This window comes from Cervus canadensis, chromosome 1, assembly GCF_019320065.1.
Source record: "Cervus canadensis isolate Bull #8, Minnesota chromosome 1, ASM1932006v1, whole genome shotgun sequence".
Taxonomy (NCBI): domain Eukaryota; kingdom Metazoa; phylum Chordata; class Mammalia; order Artiodactyla; family Cervidae; genus Cervus; species Cervus canadensis.
In genome coordinates, this window is record NC_057386.1 from 32,888,866 (window position 1) to 32,907,356 (window position 18,491).

The window sequence follows — 18,491 nt, forward strand, 5'->3', positions numbered from 1 at the left end:
GTGGTAAAGAACCCACCTGTCAGCGCATAATATGTAACAGACTTGGGTTTGATCTCTGGGTTGGGAAAATCCCCTAGAGGAGGGCATAACAAACCCACTCCAGTACTCTTGCCTGGAGAATCCCATGGACAGAGGAGCCTGGCGGGCTACAGTCCATAGGATTGCACAGAGTCGGACACCACTGAAGTGACCTATCACACACACTGCATGTCCTTCCTATCCTGATCAAGGATCCAGAATTGGGAGTGAGGGAAGAAGCAGGCATGCGCTCCTCCACCCCCCTCTCCACCCCCTGTGCCGCCTCCCACGCCCAACCAGGACCCTGACAAGTGCGGTGAGGAACAGACCTTCAGAGCAGATAGGAGATGGGAGTTTTCAACCGGACTGGACTTTTGGAGGTACTAGTTGGAGAAATGTAAAATGTGTTCATGTTCCTATCCCAGTCCCACCAAATCAGAAGTCTGTAACAATCTGATTACACAGACATTGACTAGGAGTTTAAGACACGCTCTTACAGAAAAGAATCAAGGGGTCATGAAGCAGGACTGACCACCTGTGAGAGAAAAACTCCAGGGCATCGGGAGAGGCACCCAGGGGCCCCGAGCCTGAACTCCTGAGTGTGCTTCCTAATCCCGGGACTTGCTGGACCTGCGATGATTAACAAGGTTTTTTTTGCCACTGGGAGCCTCAGTTTCCATGTGTGTAGGATGAGTCGTGTGAGGATTAGAGGCTGAATATGGAGACATGCTTTTTACTTATTTGGTTTTTTTTTAACACAGGTGTTTTTTTTTTCCATTTATTTTTATTAGTTGGAGGCTAATTACAATTTTGTAGTTACTTATTTGTTAATTTTATGTATTTATTTTTGGCTACATTGGGTCTTGGTTGCAGTACATGGGCTTTCTCGAGTTGTGTCGAGCAGGGGCTACTCTCTAGTTGTGGGGCTCGGGTTTCTCATTGCAGTGGTTTCTCTTGTTGCAGAACACGGGCTCTAGGAGCATGAGGGTTTCAGTAGCTGTGGCACATGGGCTTAGTTGCCCCTTGGCATGTGGGATCTTCCTGGATCACAAATCAAACCCAGGCCCCCTGCATTGGCAGGTGGGTTCTCAACCACTACCACCAGGGAAGTCCTGATTTTTAGACATTTTTAGACAGTGAGATCTATGTTCCCTGTGACACATGGGTAAATGCCTGGATGGCATGCCCTTCTCTGGATCCAGAGACCCAGACTCAGGGGTAGGTGGTAAAGTGCAATGTCCCTGGTGGAGGTGACAAAATGGCTTTAGTTTGAATGGTAAGTCTCTAGACTGTGACAAACAAGCTCCTCTCTGTGGGAACCTTGCAGCTGTTCTTCTCCGCAATTTCTCTCTGTACTCCCTTCCCCCTCCAGGAGCAAGGGGAACCATCTGTCCCACTCTAACCTCCTTGTCAAGGTCTAGTCACTAACTCACAAGGATACTGACAGGCAAGACACGCTGAGCTTAGAGACTTCACCTCACTCTCCTTTGCATTGTCTCCTCTGGGAGGGCAGGACCTGAAAGATTCCCCCTCATTCTCAATGTTGAGTCAGCATGAGAGTTCTGACAAGGTTACCAGACTACACACTCTCTCACCCCATGTCCCAACCTCTCCCAGGTTAGGCTCCCATAAATGGATTTTCAGTAATAGTCCTGCCACAGGGAAGGGACTGGGCTGACTCCCTACTGAGCCAGCGCTTGAAGAGAAATATCGTCTCTGTCATCCGTCCCTCACTCCTTCCTCCTTCCTAAGCCAGTGCTTTTCCCCTTTGTGAAGGTGTTAGTTGCTCTTTTGGATAGAGGCTCCTCTGTCCATGAAATTCTCCAGGCAAAAATACTGGAATGGATAGCCATTCCCTTCTCCATGGGATCTTCCTGACCCAGGCTGAGTCTTCTGTATTGCAGGCAGATTCTTTACCATCTGAGCTGCCAAGAATGCCCCTTTTCCTTCTCGTTAAACCAGTCTAACCCCTACTGCTTTCCATAATCCTTTTGAGACGTGTCCATCATCAGAAAACCCAATTCAATTTAGCTTAAGCAAGGAAAACAACTTGCTAGCTCATCATCCTCGAATAGCAGGATCTGGTGAGGCCCAGTGAGGAGCAGAGGTTTAAATAAGTGGCAGTGAGAAGGTCTGCCAGCTCCGATCCTATCGTTGTGGTGGCAAGACCACTCAGTGTCACATCCTCTTGCGACGCTGCCCTCAGCTTCTAGCAATGTCTCAATGCGAAGCCTTGTTTGCCCGGCCTGGATCACTTGTCCTTGAAGCAATCCCGGTGGCCAGAGGAATGGAATGATGTGGCAGGACTGGGTGGGGAGGTCTGAGTCAGTTGCACAAGGACGGAGAATGGGGCAATGATGGATGCCCAGCACACAGATGCTAGGAAGGCAGAACACCTGATGGCCATTACGAGTCATCATGTCAGAAAAACAGCCTGGGGGCAGTAGGGATGTTGGGCTCAAAGAGAATGGATGACCAATGGACTGGTTGCACATGGGTGGCTTTGGGATGGTCTATCCTATTCTAATGCCCCAGACTCTGGGAGGATTGGAGGTAGAGTATGGGTTGCTGATGAGACCTTGTCCAGAGACCAGTGGACGTCAACTTTCCCATTTGGGGGAAAAGTTTCCAAAACTGATCCTTTAGTTTTGGATTCTGGCTTCCATGACTCTCAGGTCTTGGCCATGGACAAGCTCTGTCCTTCTCTTCCTTCCTCTCTCCTGCTTCTGACCAAAGGATGAAGCCAGCTACCCATTTCCAGAGCCTCAGAGAATCTGGTCTTTTCTAGAAGCCTGAAAGTCCTGTGGCTTCCCTGCTTTGTCCCCTCTGAGCAGACCCCCTGAGCAGAGGGGGTCCTGTGGGGTTAAAGTCCTGAGATCACCTTCCCCTGCCTGGGCCATCTCTAGGGTTCACCCCATATCTGAAATCCTCCCTGGCAATGCAATGCCAGGTTCGAACATTCCAGGGATGGGAGTGTTCAGACCACCTGGGCCAAAAGGACCACATACCAAGAAATGGAAGAAAGCACACCTTTATTCCAGCCCCCACCCTCCCAGGACCCAACACCATGGCATGTGGCCTGGTGTCCACAGCACACAGTCCAGAAGATCCTGGTGAACATGGCCACAAAACACAGTTCCAGAGCCCCCAGAGGGGGTCCCTGGGGTCCACTGCAGGTGGGGGTGGGGAGCAGAGTCCAGTCCCTGAGAAGCAGCACAGACAAAAGGTGCCAGGTGAGCCCCAGGACGTGATGTGTCCCAGCTACAGGGTGGGGACAGCAGCAGCAGCACCTGCGGGAGATCCCGGCTTCGGCCATCTTTGGTCCTGGCTACAGCGCCATCCTGAAGGCAAGGCCAGTGGCAGAGGTAGTGTAAACATGGCTAAAGGTGAGGGGAGCCTACTGGCCAAGCCGGGTACTCTCTGAGCTGGGGTCCCGGGAACAACAGGGGTGACCAGGTGGACAGGACTTGGGTCAGAGGGCAGTAGCGCTCTCAGAGACTGCCTGGGCCCAGGAAAAAGGTTCCATGAAAATGGAGGAGAAAGACAGGGAGAAACTGCCAGGCAGAGAGAGGAGACTAGGAGCAGAGAGGAGACCATGGCTTGATCTTTTCCCTCCTCCACTCCCACCAGCCCTCTGAGCTCTAGGGTGGGTGGTCCCTGAGTTCTCCAGACTGGGGAGGACAGGCCTCTCCGTTACCAGGCTCTCCCCCAGTCACTTGCATGATCTCCTTTCAGACTGAGTTCCCAGGTGACTCAGTGGTAAAGAATCCACCTGCCAATGCAGGAGACATGGGTTTGATCATTATGTCCAGGGATCCTCCACATGTTTGATCCTCCATGGGAAGATCCCCTGGAGGAGGAAATGGCAACCTACTGCGGTATTCCCGCCTGGAAAATTCCATGGAAATAGGAGGCTGGCAGGCTATAGTCCATGGGGTTGCAAAGAGTCAGACACGACTGAGAGACTGAGCATGCACCTGAGAACAAGGCTGAGTTGACAATGGGAAGGAACTGGCTCAGCCCTGTTTGCCCCACCTCTGTCCCAAACAAGGTTCGGCCCCAGCTCATCCTCCTTCCCCTCTGGGGGTGCCCCGCCTCAGCCTATTTGCATCAATCCTCCTCCGCCTAACCCCAGGTCAACTTTTTCCTGAAGCTCCCCTGAATCACAGGCTAGTAACTGTCCTAGGCCCCACACAGGCTGGGAGGAAAAAAGTGGGGTGGGGGGGAAGGAGGGAAGAGGCAGGGGAAAGAAAGCTATGTCCACATGTCAGGTCCAGCACCAGCAATGCAGAGCTGGCCTTCAATCCCTGGAACCTAAGTACAGAGAAAATCTAAAGAAAGATGTTTCAGAATGTAGGTAATTTAAAAAATACTGTGTGTGTGCGCGTGCATCAGGGTTTAAAAAAAAAGAAATCCTTAATTCATCATCTCCGAACTTGGTTAAAAATGCTTTTTAAATTATACCATATTACTCCCTATAGCAGCACCACCTTAAGTAACCAGAACCTGTAGCTGCTGAATCTTAGGTTTCTTCTCCCTTCTTTCTCTGCCTTTAGGAAGGAGGAAAAGACCACTAAGTTTGTGGGTTTCACGGGTCAGGCAAAGCAACCCTTCAGCCCCCAGGCTCGTCCATAGTCCTAACATCAGCTACTCCAGGGTCCTGGGGTCTGATGTCTACAGGCACCTGACAGGAACATAAGTTCAGAGAATCCTGGTGTTCTGGAGTCCATGGGGAGTGGTGGGCACTGTGAGAATGGAAGAGTGAAACCCTGGAGAGAGTGGTGGGGTGGGAAAACGGTTGCTCTTTAGCTCCAGCAGGAAGTTGCAGTTACCCCTGTGTGGGGCTTTTGATTTCAGAAAAGAAGGAAATTTGGTAGACATTTTTACAATGGGGCCTGTGTTGATTTCTAAATGTTAGCTCAAGACAAAAATAAAACCATTCCAGTGGCCAGACAAGTCTCGAGACTAGTTTCTAGCCTGGTTCTTATGAAATCTTAGAAATTCTGGCTTCCCAGGTGGTGCAAATGGTAAACTATCCTTCTGAAAGTGCAGGAGACGCAAGAGACTTGGGTTTGACCTCGGGCCAGGAAGATCCCCTGGAGAAGGAAATGGCAACCTATGCCAGTATTTCTCAGCCATCCACTCTCAACAATTCTGAGATTTTAGAGCTCCTAAGATCATTTAGTTCAATGATTCAGAAACTTTAAAGTATGCATACATACTCTCAAGGAACTCTGTTCAACTCTGTTAAAATGTAGATTCTGTTTCCATACAACGGGGCCTGAAATGCTGTATTGTTAAGAAGCTCCCAGTGATGTCACTGCTGCTGGCCCCCCAGCCACACTGTGTGGTGAGGACTGAGTCCAACCTTCCACCTAGAGAGTCCATCTGATGGTACTATCCCTGCTCACAGCTATCTCCAGTTCTGCTCACACACCGCAGGGACTGGAGGCTCACTACCTAGAGAGACAGCCTGAGTGGCTGCAGCTGCTGCTAACTTCTGCCAGGGTCTGAAGCCACAGTGAAGGCCACCCAGAGTCCAACATGCCAAAGCCCAGGCTCCGGGATATCAAAGTACCACAAAAGAAACTTCAGCTAGAGACCCACCAGGATGGGATGGCTTGATGCTTGTGGCAAAGATCTAACCAGGAAGGATTTTCCATCCAACTGCCTGCTCAGTAGCGCCCAGTTAAACAGAGAATACTACTATTCCTGGGTGTTCTGGTTAGTAAAGGTTTGGTGCAGTTTGTTTACATTCCTTTCCCCAAAGCCAAGAACCAAGCTTTTTTTTCTCTGCACTTGGGCAAGGTGTGTGGTGATGCCACCAAAGGAGGCAGTTTTCAGCTGGTGGAGAATGGAGAAGGGAAGGATCCTTGAGGCTAAATAGAAGCCCTGGAATCCTTAGGCCACGTGACAACCCCTGTGCTGGTGGAATAGGCGGGCTCCACCTCCTCTGGGCTTGGGATATCCAATCCCAGATCCTCCTTCCTGGGGCCTTCCTGATGGGCCCAGGATCACTGGGGCTGCAGGCCACCTGCCCCGTGCCCCATATCCCAAGGCCAACCACTCAGAAGCCCAGTTGTCGGAGCTGGGGTGTGCAGAAACCACCTAGGCCACTCTTCATTTCACCACCAAAAGAGAACCCAGGCCCAGAGAGTGCATGAGGCCTTCTCAAAGTCACACAACTGGTTTGCAACCAGCTCTTGTAAAGGCTCAGAATCCTTTGAGGCAGAGCTGGATAGAAGTCACTGGTATTAGCCAGATTTTTGGTCACCTACAGCAGCAACGTTCAGGAAAAGGACCTTCCGGAATAATCCTGAGGGAAAGAGGAGGGTCTCAGAGGGAAATCGTCGTGGACAGGAGTCATGAGGATTCTCCTCCGTAGGGGAGAATCATGGATCAGTTTCCTGGAGGGCAGAGGGCCGGGTATCTGCTGGAACAGAGCTCTGGAGGCAACAGTCAACTGGTCCTCTGGTGAATCCTAGGATCACTGAGTTCCAGAGGCCCAGAGGAAGGGCTTGTTAATGCAGTAGGGGGAGAAGGGGTCAGAGTGAAAGTTCCAGAAGGTCATGTTTAAAGGTATTCCCAAGTCTGGATTCCTGGAGCACTCCAGAGCTCCAAAACTAGAATCCCTGTGGCTGGTGCTTCCCTCCCAGGGGAAATGTCTGGGTTTAGCAAGCAGCCTGGGCCCACCAAGTCAGAGAAGGACTGCTGGCTTGAGTGGGAAGTTCTGCATGCAGGCAGGGCTAGGTCTTCAGGCAGGGGAAGGGTTGTCTGTCCTCTGGGAAGCATGTGTAGTCCCCGGGGTCTGAGGTGCCTAGGAGCCGGGGAAGGGGGGTGCAGTACCTTGTTCCAGACCCAGCCTCACTTCCCAGAAAACTGGCCTGGCCTCGCCTTCTCCAGCTTCTGGCGCCGATCAGGGGGGATCTCATGCAGGCTGATGCCGTGGTTGCTGGCCCTGTGGGGAAGGGAGAATAGGCGGTAGGAGGACAAAACCCACCCACCCTGCTTTGCCGGTGCGGTGCTGAGCAGGAGTCGGGAGAGGGGACCGAGGGGGTAACTCGGTCTTCACCCACAGATGCTGGATCCTCACCCGGGTTGCAGGTCCGGTGGTTTGGGGATGGGTTTGTTGAAGCCGCGTCTGCCCACCAGCCAGTACGTTTCCTCTGCGCCCTTGCCCTGGGGAGACACGGGGGACGGGAGGGCTCAGGCGGGCTGGGGTGAGGGCCGGGGGCTGGGGTGAGGGCCGGGGGCTGGGGTGAGGGCCGGTGGCGGTCCGGCTCAAAGTGGAAGCGTGTCTTCCGGCCCGGCCTCACCTTCAGCTCCGTGCGGCCCCGCACCTCAGTCAGGAAGCCCTCGTTTAGGGCGGAGAGGATCTGCACGGTGCTCTTGTTCACGTGGATGCGGTAAGCTGGGAGAGCGGGGGACACGGTGAGCGCGGGGGACACTGTGACCTTGGGGGACACCCTCCCGCGCCCCCGCCCCACCCCGCCCCTTCCACCCCGTCACACTCACGCAGCCCGGTGGACTCCATGCGCGAGGCAGTGTTGACCGTGTCCCCAAACAGGCAGTACCGGGGCATGGTGAGGCCCACCACGCCCGCCACGCACGGGCCTGCGGAGAGGCGCAGGGTTGGCGGGCCTGCGGGCCCCGGGCGGCACCTAGTAGGGCTCAGTAGTCTTTCGCACTCCCAGAATCGCCACTGGCTCCCCAAAGACACCCTCTCAAGCATGCCCTCCCAATTACCATGGAGCCCCTGGTGTGAAAAGGTGGCTTCAAAACAAGTTTCCCCCCTCCCCCCGCCCCCTCCAAGAGTTTGCTCTTATCCAGGAAAGCGGAGCCCTGCCCGCACTAGGGAGAGGGGCTGGAGTGCCCGGGGGGCAGGGGGCCCCGTGCGGGGACAGAATTACCCGAGTGCAGGCCAATGCGGATGCGCACGGGCACTTCCGGCATGTGGCGCATGCGGAAGGTGCCCACGGCGCTGAGGATGTCCAGAGCCATGTTGGCGATCTCTGCCGCGTGCCGGTGCCCGTTCCTCTGGGGCAGCCCGGAGGCGACCATGTAGGCGTCCCCAATTGTCTCCACCTGAGGCCAGAATTCAGTACTGAGCCTCCCCTGCCAATGCCACTGTCCCTGGTCAGGAGGCCTAAACTGGGGTGAGTGCAGAGATCCTGGGGGCCTTCCAGATGGGGGACTGAGTGGGGGACTGGAAGCAGAGAAAAGGAACAGGAGGGCTGGGAAAGAGGACTGTGCTGGTGGACTTGGATAGTGGGTCTGGGGCCTGAGCAAGAAGGGCTGGGGGCTGGGGAAACTGAAGGAGGGCTTGTCCCCTCTACACCCCACCTTGTAGACATCATGGGAACCGATGATGGCATCGAAGAGCGTGTAGAGGTCGTTGAGTAGGTCTACCACTTCGATGGGCTCACTCATGGCTGAGATGGTGGTGAAACCCACAATGTCACTGAAGTACAGTGTCACCTCTTCGAAATACTCGGGCTCCACAGGTGTCCCCATCTTCAGCGCCTCCGCCACAGACCTGAGGATGGCAGGTGGTGAGGTTGCCTGGAGGCCACCCAAGGCTGGCTGGACTCCAGCTGTCCTCCCCACTCATCTCTCCCCATCAACACCCACGGAGGCAGCATCTGTGTGAGCAGCCGGTCTGTCTTCTGCTTTTCCAGCTCCAGCTCCTCTGTGCGCTCCCGGATCAGGTCCTCCAGGTTACTGGAGTACTGTTCCAGCATCCGCAGCATCGAGTCAATGATGTTCATCTTCCGGCCCTTGTTGATGCTCTTGAACTAGTAGTAGGAGGAAGCTGGTGGGGCCGCTGGGGACCTGGGCTGCCATGCCCCTCTCATGCAGCCATATTATACCTGATCCTCTGGCCATACCCCCTTTCATCTCATCCTCATCAAGCCCACACCTCACCCCGTGCTGGGCACTGTGTTTTCACACATTATTTGGAGGTCAGCTTTTCTGTTAATAATTGACAAGGTGCTGAAACCAGCCCTGTCTTTGGACTCCCAAGCCAAGGGTCTTTTTCCCACACCAGACCAAATACATACTTAATAAATGTTATTTTAATTGAATTAAATTTTTCTCCCATCCAGAGCTCCATTTCCAACTCCAAAGGTCTCCACAGCCCCCATTCTAACTGTCACCACCAAACCCTTAGTCCTCAGGCAACGCCTTAGGAAGTAGCCTGGAAGGTCAGAGATCCTGCCAGCCTGCCTTTCAGCAGCCCCCAGCCCCACCCCAGGTTTCTGGCAAGTGCCCAGCCCAGCCTTTGCCCAGCCCAGTCCCTGACCAGTTCAAAGGTGCGGTCCATGGAGGGCCGAAGTTCTGGCTGCTCTGCCCAGCACTGTTTCATCAGCTGGATGCACTCCATGGGCGCCTGGTCTATGGACACGGAGGGCCGACACAGTGGAGGGGGCCTCTGTACCCTCTTCACCACTTCTGGAAGCATGAAGGGACCAAGAGAGGAGATGGACCAGAAGAGAAGCCACCTCTGACTCTGGCCTGATTGTTGAAGCTTGAAACGAGGGGACTGGAAATGGTCGGGGGTTCCTTTAAATCAGAGCTTCAGTAGATGAGGAAATGTAGCATGGGAGGTGACTCTGGAGCAATAAGAGGGCTCTGAACCTTGGGAGGGGGGGCAGGGGGCTGTAAGAGGTGTCAGGCAAAGAGGCTGCCTTGTTTATTGCACATAAGAAAAGCAGAGGTTAGACTGATCAAGTAGTTCTGTTTACTGTCTGGTGGGCTCCAGTCCATGGGGTCGCAAAGAATCAGACACGATTTAGTGATTAAACCACCACCACCACCATAGATGATAATATGGACTTGAACTAGATCCAACTGCTCTCTTTCTACACTTCCCCTCTCCTGCTCTCTCCCTGGGGCCCCGAAGAACCAGACAGGAATGTGTTACTAGCCTTGGGGGAGCAGGAGGGGTCCAGGATTAGAACAGAGGAAACCCATGGGGCGCTGAAAGGTCGCCCCTCCCATCCTGATGCTTGGCTCTCCACTGTCCTGATCCTTCAGGCGCACATAAGTAACTGTCAGTACCCAGCGAGGCTGGGTCTCTCTCTAGTCGCAACGCCAGGCGAGGGGCGGCCGTACCCTCGGGAGTGAGCTCCAGCATGGCGTAGGGGGCGCTGCGGCACACGACCTCCTGCATGATGATGCCCAGACTGAAGACGTCGCCGGCCAGCGTTCCCCGGCGCTCCAGGACTGGGTCTCGAAGTAGCTCCGGGGCTGTCCATAGCTGGTCTGAGGTCGGGGAAGGGGGCGTGGGCACGCGGAGAGCCACGGAGGCTCTGGGAACAGACCCCCCACCCTCACCAGAAAGCCCAAACTCGCCCCCCACTCAACCTCTCAGCCTGTGTCTGACCTTACTGCCCGCAGTTATCCCCAAGAGAAACTACCAGAAACCCAGAATAGGTTTCGGAAACAGCCCTGCCCTTTAGACAAAGCGGTGCCCAGAGAAGATTTGGTCCCTTGGAAACAAGCCCCACCATTAGGTAAAGCCCCATTTGAAGCAGGACCCCAAGCAGAGGCAGGAGCTCCGCCCTCGGGCACAAGTCCCACCCCCTTAACAAGTCCCCGCCTCCCTAACAAGTCCCGCCCCCAAACAAGCCCCGCCTCCCCACCCACAGAGTTCCCTCTCTTCGTCTCAGAGATCTAGACCTTTTCGGTCTCAGGAGTCGCTTCCAGTGGATGTGAGATGGAGAGAGTTCGAGGGAAGGAGAAAAGAAGAGGCGCTTGAAATAATGGGGACGCGGGGGATGCTCGTCCGCGCAGGAGGCAGCCGGGGACGCCTACCCTCCGCGCTCGGTGACTCCGGTAACACCCTCTGCGCCTCCAGCAGTCGCCCATGACCATGGTCGGTGACTTTAAGCACGAACCTCCCGTCCACCACGCAGTTCCGTGACTTCAGCCGCCCGTGGGCCACCCCTCGATGGTGCAGATACCTTATTCCCTGGAAAGGGTGGCATAAAGGGCAGACTCAGCCCACGCGGGTCCCCTTCTGGCTCCTCCCCGCTGCATCCCACCCACTCTCCCCCACACGCACACCTTGATGAGGTCTAGGAGGAGGGAGGACTTGAACATCCAGTCCAGCTTTATGTCTCTCTGGGCGAGGAGGTCTTGTAGGGAGCCACGGGCACAGTGCTCCGAGACCACGGCCAGCACGCCTTCCCCGGGGGCCGCGGGGCCGCCAGCTCCTCCCGCCAGGAAGAGCCCCAGGTAGAGGGCCACATTTTCATGCCGGAGTTCCCGGATCTGTAGGGTTGGGGGTTGGGGGTTGGAGAGGGAGCAGTTTACAGGCACTTTCTGTCCTGGGAGCCAGGTGGGTGGAGCGGAAGATGTTATTCAGGTCTGGCTTTGATCGGAAGATAAGATAGAATGGTGAGTGGAAAGGTCTATAGGGCATCTAAGGGGCTTCCTTCTACAGTAACTTCTCCCTCTGGAAAAGACAACATAGTCAAAGGCCACCGTTCAGACACTGAACGTGATTTTGGTTTTGTTTTTTTGGCCCCACCGCGAGGCCTGCGGGGATCTTAGTTCTCCCGGGCCTTACCAGCGCCCCCTGCGGTGGAAGCGCGGAGTCTTAACCACTGGACCTCTAGGAAGTCCCTGAACATGGTTTAACTTAAAAAATATGAATGAAAAGACAACCTTGCCCTGGTAATCAGGACCCAAGCAGATTCTGATTTATTAACCATAAAACTCTGAACTTGCTTGGTCTTAAAGGAAAACACCTGATGAAAGAGAAGCTCCTGGTACCACCCCCACTTCTGATACAACAGCCCCTTGGGGGAGAATCAGGCAGACACTGTACTGCTTTCAAAAGTCCCCAAAATAGCTTATCCTAGGGACTCAGCCCGGGGCCGCTCTGCTTGGTAACATCATTGCACCAGATATTTCTGAGACCCCCATCATGTTGTTCCCCAAGTTAGGGAAGGACTAAGCAGTCCAGCTGTGTCCAAGAGGAGCCATCAACAAGGTCACACCCACCCAGGAGGACAGAGGCCCTCACCGTCTGGCTGAAAAAATGCAGGCTAGTGAGTGACCGGTGCCCTTGCTAGCTTTTCTTTGGCCTCACAAGGGGCTTCTTTTCATCTTAAATGCCTGTTATTAAATGGTGACCTACTCTGTTGACTACTGGTAGTTCACTTAAGTCATTCTGCAGCTGTGACCCAGAGCTTCTGGGAGGCATCTGTGAAGGAGGCCAGGCCAGGGCTGTACGGTTTTAGGAGTAAGGGGGGCATTAAGGTTGGAAGTACCAGAATAAGTCAGTTTATAGCCTCCTTGCCAGTTTTCTACTTCCCTCAGTATGCATCAACTGGGCCATGCTGCACAAGCAGTCTTACAGAACTGGAAGGCCATTTATTTTCTGTCATTCACTCAACAAACATTCGCTGGGTGTCTCTAATGTTCCAGACACTGTGCTGGGTGCTGGAAACACAATGGAGGGAATAGAGAAAAAGCTCTCACTCAGCTTACAGTTCAGGGAGGGAGGAAGATAAGAAATAAGCAAGCCCACACAGGTGAACAGACGATGACAAATTATGATAAAAACATCTCAAAAGAAAGAGCTAGTGTTGTAAGAGCATGATGGGAAACCTGCTGTAGAGAGTAGGGGACACTTCATTGAGAGCTCTTGGTCTCCCCCACAGTGGGGCGTACTTGGACTCAGCTGCAAAGAGAAGGCAAGGAGGGAAGAAATGACAGCCACCCCACACCCCATCATAGACCCACTCCCACCTTGGAGAAGGCCATCTTGGTTGCTGGGCGGATAGCTATGTGCCGATCTCCTGGGAATTTCTTCAGCCAAACCCAGTCTCCCTGGAGCAGAGACAGGAGTAATTTAGAATTTGGTTTCTTAAAACGCTATGAGGGCTTTCCTGGTGGCTCAGTGGTAAAGAATCTGCCTGCCAATGCAGGAGGCATGGGTTTGATCCCTGATCTTGGAAAATCCCACATGCCATGGATCAGCTAAGCCCACGTGCCACAACTACTGAGCCTGGGCTCTAGAGTCTGGGAACTGCAACTACTGAAGCCCATGTGTCCTACAGCCCATGCTCCACAACAAGAGAAGCCACAGCAATGAGAAGCCCGAGTACCACAACTAAAGGAGCATCAGGAGCAAGGAGCTTGATGTTTGCTCTAAATCTCCTTCCCTCTTGATTAGCCAAGTTCTCTTGGCTGTCCCTGAATCTGATCTCATTGTCTCCCACCCATCCCACCACATTCAGATTTGCAGACTTCATAGTTAAGGTCCTAATGCCCTTTTGTGACTTTCTTTTTCCCCCTGTAAGTCTTGCTGTTCCAGAGACTGATCTGAATGGGATAGAAATGCTGGGTGGGGTCAAGACGTGGGTCTGGCTTGAGTCAGAGACAGCCTTTTTTTCTTAAGTCTTTATTGAATTTGTTACAACCTTGCTTCTTTTTTTTGGGGGGGGGGTTGTTTTTGGAGGTTTTGTTGTTGTTTGTTTTTTGAGCTCTTAGCATTGGAAGGTGAATTCTTAACCACTGGACCACCAGGGAAGTCCCAGGCCTCCAGTCTTTAGGCCACTGTGATAGGCCTTTGAAAAGTCATCACTTGGATGATGGCTAAGGGGAAATCCCCCAGCAGGAAGGCTTCCCAGATGCTCCCCTTTGAGGAGGAATCCCCAAACCCTCTCGGGGTTCCCATCCTGGGCTCCTATCCCCATTTCCTCGGCTAGTCTCCAGGACTAGAGCTCAGTCTGCCTGGGGCTCATGCTCACCTCGTAGAGGCCAATGTTGGTGTAATCCGGGAGCTGGCTGTGGATGCTGCGAACATCTGATGTGCTGCGGGCAGCCAGACTGGTTCGACTCCCCTGGGCCACCTGGAGGATAGAGATCAAAGAACAGAATCAAAATACACTGTGGGGTCAGAGTCCTGGGTTGAGGTCAGGCTGAGTTCTGGGGATTATAGAAGGGAAGGGAAGAAACCTTAATTAGAGAAGGTGATAATGACATTACTTCCCATGTACAGAATGCTTCACAGCTTACAAAACAAACATATTCATTTTCTTGTTGGAGCTTCACACTGTCTCAGGAAAGTGGTCAGGACAGGGGCTGATACCCTCATTGCACACGTGAGGGGGCTTATCCCAGCGCTCAGACCTGGGACAGAGCGAGGGCAGAAAGCAGGCCTTCCCAGGTGGGGGCTGGGGTGGGGGCTGACCCAGGCAGGGGAGGACAGCTGGCTCCTGGCTCCCCACCTCCCCCACCTTTCGAGAGTTGCCCCCATGCGGGTGGAGGAAGGTGATGTCGTCCAGAGTCAGGATGATCTTATTGGGGCCGGAGACCATTTGGATGTGAAGCAGCCGGTGCCTGGTAGAGAAAGGAAGTCATCTTCGCCAAGGGGACCAAGGTCCATGAGAGGAGGCCAATTGGGGGGTAATGCTGTCTCAGGGGAGGGCAGTCACCCCCAGATCACGCATCCCCTGGACTCCACCAGCCCTGCAGGCCTCCTTCCTTCTCCCCTTCTCCCTTCATCTACTCTTGAGTAGGCCCAGTCTGCTGCACAGTTGCCCATTTCCGGCAGGTGGAGAGCCAAGCACATCTCCTACTCAGCTCACTCCCCTACTCACCTACAATAATGGGCCAGGAAGGCCCCAGCCAGCCCCATCCCAACCACCAGGAGGAAGCCGATAAAGACGATGCTGGGCTCCACTCCTGGAGGGGCAGTGAGAGGAGAGAGGCTGGGGACCGTGGCAGGGGGCAGAGGGGCACCCTCTCTAGGGAGGTATGGTCCTGTCAAACCCTGCAGGCTCCAGGAAAGGGGGATGGGTGCTCAGAACAGGATCCAGGGAAAAGTCATGGGTCTTGCAAAAGGTGGGAGGGTGGTTCTTGGGAATATTAAAAAGCTTCCAAAAGGGCTCCAGGGGCTCTGCAATAGAGGGGTCCTGCACAAGCCAGGGGTCTCTGAGGAGGACCTGGAAGGGCCTCCAACAGGAGTTACGGGATGAGAGTTCACTCTCACCATTTTCTGGAGGGTTCATGGTCACTGTCCCAGTGGGGGCTGGGATGCTCGCCCTCACCTCCGTTGCAGATGGTGTCTGGGTCGAACCAACACGAGGGGTCGGGCCCAGGCCCCCGTCCACCTTTAGGAAAATGCACTGGGGTTCCAGCGGAGTGGAAGAAGCCCTGGGTAGGGTCCAGAACGTATGTGGCAAACAGCTGGTCCCCAGTGGCATCTGTGTCCAGTAGCACAAATGAGGGCTCTTCGGCTCCTCCCAGGGCCCCACAGAAGCCAGGGACCCGGGCATCCTGGATATGGCGGGCCACCGCCGCTCCGGACACCCAGCCACCACCTGCGGCTGCCCGTGCTCGCACAACACCCCCAGCCAACAAGAAGACTGAGTCATAGATGGTGCCGAAGAGAGGGGATACCTGGGGAAGAAGGGTAGGGGCCTCAGGTTGCAGGGTCAAGGCCCATAAAAAGACAGGGACTTGCTGTCCCTGCTTATTCTTCTGCTGGGCCCTTCAAGCCCTCTGTGAATTGACTGCATCTCCTAGTTAGTGGTTCCATATCCTTCCCATTGGTTCTCTTCCTTTTTCTCCATTGGTTCTCTCTTCCTCTCCCTAATTGGCTATCCCATCTCTTTTTGCCACTGCCCTTCCCTCTTTTCAGGATTCTTAAGGTCTTCTTATCATTCGTTACTTCTGATTCCATCACCTACATCTCCTCTCTTTCCTCTCCTTTTGGTTGCCCTGCATATATTTTTAAAATTGTTACCTATTATTCACCGAAAGCCTTCTTTGCTGTCTTTTGGTTGGCTTCTATTTTTCCTTCTTTTCTTTTCCCCGAGGCAATCACCTGATCTTATAGAGCTTCTCTATTATTCCCAGTTCCCATCTCGCACTAGCGATATACCAGGATCTAAGACAGAGTCCATATCTCGAAGAATCTAGTCCCTATCTCAAGGAATCTTTCATCTGGAGGGATGTTAAGGAGTGAGGGTGGGGGTAACTGAGGGAGCTGAGGAGACAGGAAAGAGGGCCCCAGGCCAGGCTGGGGGAGAAGGAAGGGGTTTCCAGAAGTGAACATCCCTCAGGGGATGAATCAGAAATACGTGGGGGAGTGTAGGGACAGGAGAGAGAGAACAGCACAGCCAGTAACACAGAAGCAAAAGAGAAGACCACATCTGGAGAACGCAAAGGAGATCAGTCTAACTGAAGTTCAAGAAAGAAGAAAGAGAGAGGAAGACAGACCTGATAAACCAAGTAGAGACCTGTATCTCTCCAGGGCAAGAGAAGCCACTGGGAGACTTTGAACTGGGATGACACAGTCAGATCTATGTCTGAAATTTGATCGGATTGTTGGGTGGAGAAGGCCTGGGGTAGGTAAGTGTTGAAGTAGAGACCACTGGGATATTTCATTTGGGAATTTGGACCAGAGGTTCTGTGGCCTGAACCAGGGGACTGACAGCGAGGATGGAGAAAGTAGATGGATTCAAATGGCTTTTGGGAAGCACAGGACTGAAGTGAAGTGACAGGACTGGATGTCTGGGCGTCCAAGGAAGGGTTAGAGGAATCAAGTGACTCCTAGGGGGTCTCATTTGGGCAGCTAAGTGGCTATGCTACTTACTGAGAACTGAATAGGGTGTTCCCCACACTTTCCCTCGCCTCTCTTTCTTCATCTACCCTCCATCCCATCTCATCACTATTCTCAGGGAATCCTGAGTATTAGCTGCTTGTTGGGAATAAGCTGTGAATCTAAATATTCACAAAAGCCCTTGGCTCCATCCAGGGACCTTTCTGCTTCTCACAGGATGTAAGCTCTCAAAAAGTTAAGACCTGAGATGAAGCCCCAGGGGAAACACCTCTGAACTGGGCATGGAGGCTGGATCTATATTCCCCCTCCTTCCGGCTCTCTCTCTCTCTCTTTCTTTTTCCGGCTCTCTTTTAAGAACACCAGCTCTTTGTTAGAAGCTGTAGGTGATAGCCTGTTGGAAGTAGGTTTACTTTAAAGTAGGCTGCAAAAGATGTTGCACTATAGAGTTGGTTAAGAGTTTGCTCCTTGGGGCTGACCGTGAGATGTCTCATTACCTACTCTCTGGAAGCAATTCCAATACACTAAGACGCTCCAAGCAAGGTCAGAGCCTCTACGTTACCCAGGACAGGGAGAGTTGCTGGTTCTTCTCTCCCTATACCTCCTCCCTCCCATAGACTGCATGCTCCTCTCATTCCTTCAGGTCTGTCCACTTCTCTTCCCACTGCCTCCAGCCTCCATCTCCCCTTTTGGCTATTCTCTGCTCTCTTCCCCCGGCTCTCTTCCCCTCTTCCCACCTCCCTGGTCCCTCTACCTGCTGCAGATTGAGGTCCGGGGGCAGCTCCCGGTGCTCTTGGGCCCTGCGCAGGCTGTCCCGCACGCTGCCTCCCAGGGGACAGTGACGGGTGAGGGTGAGTACCGCATCGTGGGCCTTGCGAAGCTGTGAGCTGTTGGCGAGCACCGCCAGGGCGTCAGGGCCTGGAGACAAGGCGTAGTGGAGCGTGTCGAAGGGCAGGAAGACTAGGGAACCGTCGGCCAGGCCCAGTTCCTCTGCAGCCTCCAGCAGGCAGCGCTGCTCCTCGCCGCCCAGCAAGACCGAGTGCATTACCATGATCACTGCTGCGAACACAGAGACCCGGCTAGGGACTCTGTCCTCTGCTCCCTGGACGACCGATCCCCGCCCTCACATCCTGCAGGGGAGCCTACCTCTGACTCTAGGCCCATCTTGGACCCTCCTCAAGGCCTCCCGGGCTCCAGACAGGTCGGAGGGCTCCATGGAGGTCACCAGAGCCACGGGCAGGCCCCTGGCCCTGAGCGCCGTGGAAAGTGCGCGTCCCGCCTCCACCCACAGGTCCTGGGGGGCGGTGACCAAGGCCACGTGCGCCCAGCGGAAAGCGCGCAGGAGGGCGTAGAGGGCATCGGCCGCGGGCGTCACCACTGGAGCCGTGGTGCCCGCCGCCCGCGTCCCGGGGCAGCCCCAGGGCACCAGAGCGACCCCCGCCTCCTGGGCTAGTAATTCCGCCGGCCGGCAAGCTCCAGGGTTCACCGGCCCCACGAGACCCGAGACGCGGGTGAGAGCCGAGGACACGGCCCCCAGCGAGCCCGGCGTCCGGCACGGCTCGGGCAGCAGCGCGACCTCGAAGCGGGGGCCGCCCTCCAGGGCAGCCGCCTGGTTCAGGCGGGAGGCGGCCAGGCGGGCGGCCAGGTCCGGGCGGGCACGCGCGAAGATGGGGTCGCAGGCCCAGGGGCCCAGCACCCCCACTGTGAACACGGCGGAGAGGACGGAGCGCGGCAGGAGCAGCAGCAGCAGCAGCAGTGGCCTCACCCGAGGCCAGGGCCGGGGCGGGATCGGGGGAAGGCTGGGCGGAGACGGAGCCCACCGCGTGGGGGCGCAGAGTCCGGGGTCCCGAAGCCCACCCGCGAGGAGGGTGCAGGCGGTCATTGCCGGCTT

General features: G+C 54.7%; 1 protein-coding gene across 1 annotated transcript; it reads right to left on the bottom strand.

The window, feature by feature from the left end:
* Nucleotides 1-3,033: 3,033 nt before the first annotated feature.
* GUCY2D (guanylate cyclase 2D, retinal) lies at nt 3,034-18,491 on the bottom strand. The gene is made up of 19 exons (XM_043474878.1): nt 17,747-18,491; nt 17,355-17,659; nt 15,087-15,438; nt 14,637-14,721; nt 14,274-14,376; nt 13,785-13,886; nt 12,781-12,861; nt 11,089-11,295; nt 10,837-10,993; nt 10,135-10,284; nt 9,323-9,471; nt 8,650-8,813; nt 8,362-8,554; nt 7,929-8,103; nt 7,534-7,632; nt 7,335-7,429; nt 7,112-7,197; nt 6,865-6,976; nt 3,034-6,334 (listed from the first exon to the last, which is right to left on the bottom strand). Exons 1-18 carry the CDS (start codon nt 18,480-18,482, stop codon nt 6,883-6,885), a joined length of 3,333 nt encoding a protein of 1,110 aa, XP_043330813.1. The 5' UTR covers nt 18,483-18,491; the 3' UTR covers nt 3,034-6,334; nt 6,865-6,882.

What these genes read in the sequence shown, in the direction of transcription:
- GUCY2D (XM_043474878.1), bottom strand. Translation starts at nt 18,482, where the DNA reads ATGACCGCCTGCACCCTCCTCGCGGGTGGGCTTCGGGACCCCGGACTC. An exon ending in CCAAGATGGCCTTCTCCAAG is followed by an intron (nt 11,296 to 12,780) that starts GTGGGAGTGGGT and finishes CCAACCCTACAG; the next exon opens with ATCCGGGAACTCCGGCATGA. An exon ending in CCACCGGACCTGCAACCCGG is followed by an intron (nt 6,977 to 7,111) that starts GTGAGGATCCAG and finishes CCTTCCCCACAG; the next exon opens with GGCCAGCAACCACGGCATCA.